The sequence below is a fragment of the Gossypium raimondii genome, chromosome 9 (assembly GCF_025698545.1).
Source record: "Gossypium raimondii isolate GPD5lz chromosome 9, ASM2569854v1, whole genome shotgun sequence".
Taxonomy (NCBI): Eukaryota; Viridiplantae; Streptophyta; class Magnoliopsida; order Malvales; family Malvaceae; genus Gossypium; species Gossypium raimondii.
This window is the reverse complement of record NC_068573.1, coordinates 8,201,131-8,213,455: the sequence shown is the minus strand read 5'-3', so window position 1 is coordinate 8,213,455 and position 12,325 is coordinate 8,201,131. Positions and strand designations below refer to the sequence as shown.

The 12,325-nt window shown below is 31.8% G+C and overlaps 1 protein-coding gene across 1 annotated transcript; it reads right to left on the bottom strand.

Moving 5' to 3' along the window:
- Positions 1 to 4,479: 4,479 nt before the first annotated feature.
- On the bottom strand, positions 4,480 to 5,154 carry LOC128032545 (uncharacterized mitochondrial protein AtMg00820-like). Its single transcript, XM_052621149.1, has 2 exons — positions 4,957 to 5,154; positions 4,480 to 4,647 (listed from the first exon to the last, which is right to left on the bottom strand). The coding sequence occupies exons 1-2, from the start codon at positions 5,152 to 5,154 to the stop codon at positions 4,480 to 4,482; spliced, it is 366 nt and encodes a 121-aa protein (XP_052477109.1).
- Positions 5,155 to 12,325: the final 7,171 nt, after the last annotated feature.

The following is a 12,325-nucleotide window of genomic DNA, read 5'->3' as shown; positions in this document are numbered from 1 at the left end:
GTCCCTTAGTAAGCAGGTTCGCAATCATGAAGTTTGTCCTAATATGCTTTATAAGTACCTAACAACTTTGAACTTTTACTTTAACAACCAGGAACTTAAAGTCTATGTGCTTTGACTTTGATGTGCTCCTGTTGTTATTGGAATAAAATACTACCAATTATTATCACAATTTTGCACCCTAGTGGTAAAATTTTGCATCAATATTCCATTAAAATCAAAGTTTGTATACCTGATGATCTTTAACTTATCAAACCTCTAATATGTGAGCATGTAATCTTTTGTTCTCTAAAGATATCTCATAACCCTCTTGGTTGCTATCCAATGGCCCATATTAAGTTGCTTAAATGTCTGCCTAACATCCTAACAATGTACGCAATATCCAGACACGTACATACTTGAGCGTACATTAGACTCCGAACAACTGATGCATAGGGAATCTTTTGCTTTTCTTGAATTTCAAGGTTACTTTTAGGGCACTGAGTAAGATTAAATTTGTCTTCTTTAGTAATAGTGGTGTCACTTGGCCTACAACCTTGCATGCCAAACCTTTTTAGTACTTTATCGATATAACTCTTTTGTGACAATCCAAGAATACCCCAAGATCGATCTTGATGTATCTGAATTCCTAAAATAAAATAAGCATCCCCAAGATCTTTAATCTCAAAATGCTTAGATAAAAACTTATTGGTTTCATGCAATAAGCCTATATCATTAGTGGCAAGCAAAATGTCATTGACATATAGAACTAGGAATATATACTTATATTGAATTTGTGATACACACAATCATCAATAATATTCATCTCAAAACCGAACGAGACAATTACTTGATGAAACTTGTGGTTCCATTGACGGGAAGCTTGTTTGAGTCCATAGATAGATTTTGTTAATTTGCAAACCATATTCTTTAGGTCTCTCGACTCAAAGTTTTCTAGTTGTACCATATGAATTGTTTCTTCAATGTCACTATGTAATACCCCCTAACCCCGAACCGTGCCAGAACAGGGTTATGAGGTATTATCGAACATATCAGACAACTTACGAATAATTCATAAATAAAATGACATTCATAGTATAATTGAATAACTAAGTCCTTATAATGAACTCTCGAAGTCTAAAACATGTATTAAAAGTGAAATGGGACTCGTTCAAGTACTCCGTAATTTTTTTTTGCGACAACACTTCTGCTTATTTTCACATAAAACCCCCTGCAAACAAAACTGTATCCATTTCCAAAAATAACCAATTCAACCAATTCAATATAATATCAATTTAAATTTATCAATGTACTAATTAAATTGAAATGGATAAACTTCTTTCATTATAATTCTTAGACTTGTACTACTAACATTTTTAACTATTTATATTCAAAACATAATAACCTTTATATACATCCTATGTACATGTCATATTACCAAAAGAAAATATACATCACCAAAAGTTTGCTGAAGTCGGGTCTAGCTTTGGATCTTTGGTTCAAGATTTGACTTCTACAACTCACAACACGAAACAACCGTATCTTTGAGTATACATATACTCAGTGGTATCACTATAATTCAATTTATATTTAAATACATTAAATCACACACACATACTTTTACATTACAATTATCATCACTTAATGAACAATTCAGTCTTTTATATTATCATTTGATTATATATATATACTATTCTTATTTCTTTATTTCAATTCTCACCTTTCACATATGTCATATCATTCAAATTTAGTTTTATCAGTAAATTTATTTCATTTGCCCTTATTAACTTGACTCGGACTCGGCGGATACACGAATTCCAACCAACACACTAGTACTACACATTGTACCTTAACGGTACACAACACCTAAACAATAATTAGTAACGGTAGCAGTAACAGTAACAGTATTCAACACACAAAGTGCTGAATCTGTAACAATAACGGTAACAGTATTCAACACACAAAGTGTCGAATCGGTAACAGTAACAGTAGTCGGCATATAAATGCCTGATCAGTAAGCCGGCAAAAACCCGTACTCTTCCATATCCCATGGCATGCCAACTATATCCGACTAGCCCGACTAGTTAATAGGGTATTTAATTCACTTTTCAATACAATTTCCATCTTAGTTCGGTATCAATTATAATTCCTTATTTCAATCAGTTTCACAGTATTGCAGTAATTCATTACTTCAGTAATTTCACAGTTCAATGCAGTACACATAACAATATTCAGTAACTTCACAATTCAATTTAGTACTCAAAAACAATATTCAGTATTCCATAATGCAGTTCAGTATCAGTCTTAATTTCAATACCCAATCATAAATTTTCATTTTACTAAACACTTATCTTAAAATACTTACCACACATAATTAGTAAATTAAACACATAATAATGATAAAGTTTGAATTGTAGTGATACAAACCAAAATTCTCTTCGGATTTAATCCTCGAAGATCTTTTCTTTTCCTTTTTGGGCCGATGCTTCAGGCTCGATGTTAGCTACAAACAATTAAAATAATTTCACAATCATTAATACAATATAAATTTTTCATCTAATACTTGAATTTCTACTCTACTTTCATCTCAATTTCAATTTAATCCCTACTAAATTCATTTATTTTTCCATCTCAATTAATACCTCCTTTCTACTCCAATTTCTTGCCAAACTCACATTTAACTATCTAATTTTATCATATTTTCATAATTTCGAATTTATTTTAATTTTGGTCCTTATTATATAAAATTTATAACTTATTTTACAATTTAATACATCTCCCAATTCTAATTAGAAATTTTATTAACTCAATTTCTAATTCACACTTTTACCTAGCAAAATTAATGTCTAAAAATCTAATAACTTCCAAAATTTTCAGCATATACTTAATAATATTTTGTTCTAGGTTCATAAAAACTCAAAATTACAAGAAAAAGACTTAGGGTCTGTTTGATTGCCAAGAAAATATTTTCCGTAAAATGATTTGGAAAATATTTTACTTTTCTCAAAATGATTTCTTGAAAAATATTTTACGGTGTTTGATTGAATCATGTAAAATATTTTCTGCGCTATGCGATTTTTGAAAATATTTTTCGAAAAGTTGTTTTACATATATTAATATATATTAATAAATTTTTATATTTTAAATTATTTTTACATATATTGCAATGATTTATTTATAATAATACTTAATTATTAAGCTACAATATTAATCGTTATAAATTGAAAAACTAATATCAAATAAATTATTTGTAATTGTGTTAAAAAACAAGTATTGAATAATTAAAAAACAAGTTCTTGGAAAATCGATAAATGAAGCGGTTTTCTACGGAAATGAAGGAAGGAATGAAGGAGGCGATAGAGAGGAGAGCACGGAAAATGTCTTACGTAAATTGAAAGGGTAAGACATTTTCCCTAAAATGTAACCCATTTTTCCTTGTTTTGGAGTTCATTTTCCAAATAGAAAATGTTTTCCGCCAATCAAACGCTGGAAAAGTTGGAAATGATTTTTCGGAAAATCAATTCCGTCAATCAAACAGACCCTTAAATTGACTTACCAATTTAGAATTGGACCTTGAAAACCCCAAACTTCTTTTCTTTTCTCTTTTTCTTTGCTTTCTGTTTCGTCCCCTATTTTGTTTCTATTAACCTTTTTTTTTTCTTTCGTTACTTTACTATATATATAATATAATAATATAATATATGAAATAAAACATAATAAATATCTTAATTACTAAATAATATAATATATTCATTAAACTTAAATATCTCAGATTTTTTTAAAGATTAACCGTTTCAACTTATGTTTTTGGTTTAATTGCCCTTTTAGTCCTTTTTACTTTCTTTATATTATATTTGTTTATTAATTTAACAATAATATAATATATATAATTATAACAAATATCTATTACTTAAATAATAAGTAAATTTAATACATATATTACAAATATACATATTTTAATATATTTTAATGAACACACTTGTATTTTATCATCACCTTACACTTGTCTTTATTTATTTTGTTTTATAATATAATAATAACTAATAAATATCTTTTGCTTATTATTTAAGAAAATATACAAATATATTACAAGTGTATTTTCATGTATTTTACACATGTTTATTATCACTACCAGACATTTATCACTATTTTATTATAAAACCATAATAATATTTATGTATAATACATAATCAAAAAAATCTTCCCATTTGCCGCCTCGTCTAATGAAATAGGCATAATTTCCTATTTAATCCCCTTTATTTTATTTTAATCTATAATTAAATTTTATACTTTATTCTATTTAGTCCTTTTTCCTAATTATTCTTAATTAGACTAAATTCACTCAATTAATACCTAATTAGACACTCAACCAAACTCATAATTACTCCTAATAATTATTTACGGACTCGGTTTACTAAGACGGAGGCTCGATAACACACTTTTTCGGTGCCTACGGATTTTGGGTCGTTACATACTATTGAAAAACCCAGTCTTAACATCCATCTAATGTAACTCAAGATCAAGATGAGTAACAAGCGTCATGATTGTCCTAAAAGAGTCTTTTGATGAAACTGGAGAGAAAGTCTCTGTAAAATCAATACATTCTTTCTGAGCATATCCTTTAGCTACAAGATGTGCCTTATACCTCTCCATGTTACTATTTTCATCCCTCTTGATTTTAAATATCCATTTACAGCCAATTGGTTTTGCACTTTCAGGTAGTGAGACAAGTTCCCAAACTTTATTGTCTTGCATAGACTTGTACTCTTCTTACATGCCATCAATCCACTTTTGAGAATTAGAACTTTTCATGGCTTGACGAAAGTTGATTGGACCATCTTCGATCATTCCATTGTCATCCTCATGTTCTTGGAGAAATACAACATATTCATCTGAAATAACATTTCTCATTTCTCTCGTGGACCTCCTTAATGACATTTTTTCTTGAGATTATTGAGTTTGTTCTTTTGGAACAATTACCTCATCTTGAATAGGGAGTTGTTCAGCATTTTCTTGTTGAGGTACTGAATTCACTTCTTGGTCAATAATAGGTATGATAACCTGAACATTGTTAAAAGTGATAGCAAAAACTGAGTTAGAATCCAGTTCCTCCTCAAAACCAACGTCTCTAACCTTGAAAGAGGGCTCCAAGCTTTGATTTTCATTTCCTTGGTGCATGTGAGCTCAATTCTCACCTATTTCTTGTAATTTTATGTTTTTGAGATCGTTACAACTAGGTCCAACTAGCCCGTACCTTAATTTTTGAATCTGTTAAAAATTTTAGAAGTTGCCATTAATGAATCTTGGTTGTTTTTTTTTTATCATAATTATGTGTTTGAATCTTTGATTGTAGTATTTGGTTGTTTTGTGAAGTAATTTTTATTAGTTTTTGATTTAAGGATTAAATTGTTAAAATATCCAAATTTTAGGGTTTGATGGTGAATTAGAGGTATAATTAAGACTTTTTGGAGGCCTTGAGTAATTGGTTGAAACTTGAATTTTAAAGAATTCTCAATTTTTGATTATGGGTTAAGGGACTAAATTGTTTAAATTGTAAAAGTTAGGGCAATTGTGTAATTTTGAAAAATAAAGGGTAAAAATTTTAGAATCAATTAGAATTTTAAAAATTAGCTAATAAAAGGAAAATTTTACATTTTTAGATTTAGACCCTATTGATTTACGTGAAAAAGGAAAAATTACAGAATAGCCCATGAACTTCTGCAACTACTACAATTCAGTCTAGGTAAGTTTATTCGGCTTGTAATTTAACATCTATATGAATTATATAATGATATTGTATGGAATTGTGATGTTAAACATTATTTTTGTAATGTAAAATTATTCGGGAAATTTATATTGAATTGCGATGTTTGGGCCGGATGAACGCGTGATCGAGTACAACTGAATGATAGAGTGTTATATGGGGTTGGACAGGAGATTGATGCAATGTGATTTTATACATTTTTCTCGAGTATACTGAGGTTCAGTATTTGTTGCGAATAATCACGTATTATTCCTTGATTCTGACGTGTTACCGGGGGCAGATGTAAAGCCTTTGGGCTGGCACTTAGTGCCAAGGTGTGTTTTGGAGGGATGTTGGCCTATGGGATAGGCACTTAATGCCGAGATGTGTTATCGGTTAGATTAGCTCTTATGAGCGCTTGGTGTGTTTCGATTGGACTACTTGTGTACTCGTATCTATAAGTTGTTCATCAGGTCGTAATTATTGGATTAATTACTTGTTTAAAGACTTTGCATGGCATGTTTTGTACTTGATATCCTAAAGTGATTTTGTTGTGGACATGTATGCTTTTCGGAAATTAATATTTGAGAATTGAATTGAGCTATGTAATTCACTAGTTTGAAATTGTGGATGACAGGAAACATTAGTTGTGGAATTGTTTTTGATTAAATTGTTATGTTTATTTCGGTAAGATTCATTGTTTCTGTCCGTCGAACTTACTAAGCTTCAATAAGCTTACTTGTGTGATTTGCATTTTCTTGTAGGTATCTTTTCGTGGGACAGAAGACCGGATCAACACTCAAGTCACACTATCCATCTGACTGCGGGAGATTTTGAACGTTTATTTTGGATTATATGGCATGTAATAGGTTGTTATGTTAATGACCTCGTTTGATATGTAAATATGTGAAGTATGTACCTAGTTAATCTTTAATTGATGTTGATTGTAATGTGATGATAATTACATGGTTACTAGGTATGGTGATAAATGTAAGTGCAATTTGTGAAGTTGTGGTTATGTTTTTGGGTAATCTAGTTAAGAACAACTTATGGTATATGTTGTTCTCAATTTGGCTAGCATAAAGTTAGGTAATTATACAGAAGCTTTCCAGGAATCCTTAATTCTCTTTTCATCTAATTCACGAGTACAGTGAAACTTAGGAGCTTACCAGCTTACTAGATTCTCTACTTTCCAGACTCAAGTCTGACATTTATCGTCCTATGCAAAGCTTTATTTAACTTTCTCTTCTTCAGAGCAATCGAAGAAGATGATGCAAATGAAAAAATATTAACAGAACTGGGAAGAATTTTCCTCTGCTGAATAAGGCTTCTCACCCATATAGATATAACTCTTCATGCACGATCACCAAGCCTCAATTTAGCCATCCACTGGTAATCATTTTGTCTCTCACTATGGAACTAGCCAGGTCCAACTAAATCGAACCAAAATTAAAACTCAACTAATTGCCAATCAGCCACTAAAATTTCCAAATTTCTTAGTAGGACCTAACAACTTACCATTTTATTCAATCAACTCCCAACTCCCCTTTAAATTCGGGACTTTAGTGAAAACTAAGTGTGACAAAAGCATAATCTAAGAAATTGGTTACCCCAATTATGTATTCTTCACTTGTTCTCGAGGTAAGACTTATCCACGTCTTATCCATAAAATTGTAGTGATGAACATTGTAAAATAATATAAAAGAACTTTTGAATTACCCATGTCTTAAATATATGTTATACACCGCATTAATTTGAATCACTCTTTTTAAATATATATAATATATGATATATTTAAAATATATGGAATATATTCACAATATCCAATGTAACACTATATTGAATTTTGTAATATGTAAGAGAAAGCCAATTCAATATAAATCCAATGACCTAATAATTCGAATAAGTTAACAGAAATTTCAGTGATTGTTCTACAAAACATATATAAATAGCAAGAAACTCAAATTAATCAGATCGTTGCAGTAATGTGATCATGTACTTAAGAAGTAAGATTAGAAACTAAAATGTGAGAAGATTAGAAACTAAAATAAGTCTCTAAAAGAATTCACAAAATAGTCTTTGATCATTCTTAATGGGACATATCACTTTCCAAGGTAACTTGATAGGTGTTGATAACACATGGAAAGGATATAAATTTGTCCTAATTTGAAGGAACAAATTGTTTAGAGGTGTCTAGTTTTCTATCCATTTAATTTAAGCCTCATATTTAGTTAATCTACAATCAACTAGTATACTTCTTTTTGAAACATATGGAACTTAAAAACACAAGTATTACAAGATTTAAATATATACATAGAAAATGAACCACAACTAATATGCAATTCTTGACTTAGATTCCTGTACATATTCTTTCGTACCCCTCTTTGTCCTCTTCCTGCTTCTGTTTGTCATAGTTTCTGTCACGATCATCGATAATTGGATCATCATTGTTGTTGTAGTTATCGAAGGAGGCAAGAGTTGACGTAGACTCAGGAGGGGTGTGGAAGACTTCCTCATCTTTGAGACTACTGGAAGCAGGCAGTGCCACAACATCGGTTGAGATGACCAAATTTGGGACGATGGTGTCAAAGTCGATGTTGGAGTCAAAGCCCCATAAATTTTAGTAGTATTGGAAGGAGTATGTGTTAGACAAAAATTGCACTCCTTCTATTCTTCTTAATTATTTGGAAGAAACTTCTTGTTGATTCAGCGCAGTCGCATGTACCATTTGATTCCTTGTGTTGTTTCCTTGGCAATGTTTATAATGATGTGTGTTGACACCATTTTTTTGGATTGAAAACGGGGTCGACTTGGATTTTGAAAATAAAAACGGGAGTCGCCACCATTCCTTTTTGAGGTGTGATTGGGTCACCTTGAAAAAGGTTGTTTTTAATAAATAATTTGATTTTATTAAAACAACGATTTTGGTCCACAAAATTTAGAAAACGGGTTCGGGAGTCGGTTACGCACGAGGAAGGATTAGCACCCTCGATACGCCCAAAATTGGTACCTTAGTTGATTACTTAATGTTTTAATGTCGAAAATTGAGAATTTTAGAAAATTTTAAAAATACGATCCTTGTTAAAACGTTGAAAATTTTTAGAAAAAGAAGCATGTTTCACGTTATTCGAGAAAGAGGATCATATCCAGTAAGTTAGGACACAATGTCTCGAATTCCCGATACGCGAATGAAAAATGCTGAAATTTACTTATTTAGAAGATTTTTTAGCCATCTCGGATTTAAAAATAAGGTCACGACCAGTAAGTTAGGACGTGATCTATTTTAAATCCCGAGATCATTTAAAACTTGAGTTTAAAAAGATTCGTAAATTTAGATTTATTGCAAAAATCGAAACCCAGTAAGTTAGGGTACGATTCTCTCAAATCTAAACACGAAATAGTATTTATTCAAAACAAATTTTGTTATATCGAGTAAAATAAAACACGAAGTCGTAGTAAAGAATGTGAAAACAAATTACATTGTTGTTATGCATGACGGAATCATAATGAATACGAAAGTATAAAATGATACGAGCAATAGCACAATATAAGATAAATAAAAGATCAAATTTACAACATACCAAATAACAACGTATATAAACGAATAAAATTAAAACATTCGCTTCAAGATAATAAATGAAAATGAAATAAATAAAAGTGAATACAATTAAAAATATAAAGGGACATATATGTATATAGATATAAATTAAAATATGTATGCATATGTGAATTATAATATATATATATATATAAAATACCTATGTATAAAATATATTATAAAATATAAAGAATATAAACAAAATGTATATTTTGAAAGTATAAAGTATAAAGTATAAGTAAGTATATATATTATAAAGATGTATGAAAGCATATTTTATGTACATGTATTTTAAAATATATATATATAGATATATATGAGTGTGCAAATATATGTATATAAATTATAGAATACAAAAATATTTATATATATGTTTATATGTATATAAAATAAGTTACTATAAAGACATGTAAATGCATGATGTATATGTGTGTGTATATGTATATATAGAGAATAAAATAAAGCTAAAAATAATATGCAACTAATTAACAAACAAAATAGTAACGAATACGATAGGAAAATAAAACTAATAACATTTAATAGTAATAATAATAATAATAATAATAATTATTATTATCATAATACAAAAATAACGAACAAAATAACAAAAGTACTAAAAAGAGGACCAAATCGAAATAAAATAAAAAAATTGGGCAGATTCGAAATAAAAAGACTAAAAAGACTAAATTGTAACACGCACTGAAAGAGGAGGGACCAAAATGGAAATATTCCCTCGCTGACCAAACGACGCCGTTCCAGTGAAATGGTCGAGGGACCAAATCGAAACAGATGCAAAAATTCATGGCCAAAATTGAAAATATGCGAAAAACTTCCTTGAAAGCGCCACAAAATCGGAGGGACCAATTGCGCAAATAACCCGAGAGTCAAAACACACGGATCCTCCCTAGGGTCGGTCATCATGGGTCGAGGCCAAACGGCGTCGTTTGGCGCTGACCTAATGGCAAACGGCGTGTTTTCTATTGCTATTTAAACACCATTTTTATTTTTTCATTTCACCATTGTTTTAAAAAAAAATTCAAAAACCTTTCTTTTTTTCTCTCAAAAACCCGACCCTTGGGTCTTCTTAGCGCCGACTTTGCGCTCGCCGCACCGCCACCACCTACGACAACCGACGAAGCGCCGGATCGGCATTTGAAACTCCGTCACGGTGAGTTTTGTCTTTTTTTCGTTAAGTAAAATAAAAAGTAAAAACAATGATAAAATAAAAGGAAAGATTGAAATCGAAACAAAACTTGAAAATCACCTTTGATTTTTGCTTTTTATTTCTGTGAATATGTTACAAGAAAGAAAAGAAAAAAAGAACCCCCCCTTTTTTTACATTTGTTTCGGCTTTTTAAAGCCTTCTTGTTATTGCTTCTGTCTTGTTCATTTCTCTCTTTGCGTGTTTCTGTTGTTTGCGTGTTTGCAGGTGGCGATAGGACGTGCGCGGCGCAAGTGGACGATTGGACGTCCGGCAAGGCAACGGCGGCGCTGGCAGAAGGCCAAAAGTCATCAAATGCGGCGCCTAGGGTTTCAGTTTCTGAAACCCTAGGCAGATAATTTTTTAAAGAAGTTGGGCCTATTGGGTTATTGGGCTCGGTCTGTTTAATTTTGGGTCTGCTGGTATGGGGTTTGATGAATTTGTTGGGTTGTATTTGTAAATGGGTTAATTGGGTTTAGTTTGTTGGGGCTGATTGGGTTTAGTTTGTTTGGGTTATGTTGTATGGGTTTGTAAAGGACTTTGGGGGTTGGGCTGGTAGCTGGTGGGTTTAGTTTGGGAATTGTTTTTGGGCAGGTTCTGTAATGGGCTAGGTTAGTTGGGTTTATTTTTAGGTCTGTTATTGGGCTAAAATTTTGAGTTGTTGGGCCCCGGGTTAAATTTGGCTTTGTACAGCTGCCCCTCTTTGCTCGTTGTCGTGTAACGATAACAGAGCAAAGACTAAGAAAGATAAATTTTGCCTGGTCTCGCCGAGTCTCGACTTCTTTTGACGCTCGTCTTCTTCAAGTAGCCTTGTTCCAGTCCACTGTATCTTGCTGCTTCAATCCACTTTACTTCATTTCAGAAAAATCTGACTTGTAGCTTTAATCTTCTTCGCAGCAATTTCAGGGGGACAAGATTCGTGGTTTGATTCGTTATTGTTGATCTGCTCCATTACTCCTTAGGGGGACAGAATCTGGAATCTTCAATCTATTCCACTGCCAACCAGGGAGATAGAATTATCGGCTTCAATATACTCCACTGTAGTCACAAGGAGGTAAAATTCACCATCTTCGATCTACTCCACTACTGCTTAGGGAGATAAGATTTAATATGATCCACTCTACTGTAACTTCAGAGAAATAAGATCCTTTATTTTAATCCGCTCCACTGTAATCTCAGGGAGATAGGATTACCAGCTGCAATCTGCTTCGCTGTAGTCTCAGGGAGATAAGATCTGAAAATCTTCGGTCTATTCCACTGTAATATCAGGGAAATAAGACCTGGTGCGATCTACTCTACTGTAAGATCCTTGGTTTTAATCCGCTCCACTGTAATCTCAGGGAGATAGGATTACTAGCTTCAATCTACTCCACTGTAATCTCAGGGAGATAAGATCTGAAATTCTTCGGTCTGTTCCACTGTAATATCAGGGAAATAAGACCTGGTGCGATCTACTCTACTGTAACTTCAGAGCGATAAGATCCTTGGTTTTTAATCCACTCCACTGTAATCTCAGGGAGATAGGATTACTAGCTTCAATTTGCTCCACTGTAATCTCAAGGAGATAAGATCTGAAATTCTTCGGTTTGTTCCACTGTAATTTCAGGGAAATAAGACCTGGTGCGATCTACTCTACTGTAACTTCAGAGAGATAAGATCCTTGGTTTTAATCCGCTCCACTGTAATCTCAGGGAGATAGGATTACTAGCTTCAATCTACTCCACTGTAATCTCAGGGAGATAAGATCTAAAATTCTTGATGCATTCCATCGTAATATTAGGAAATAAGACCTGGTGCGATCTACTCT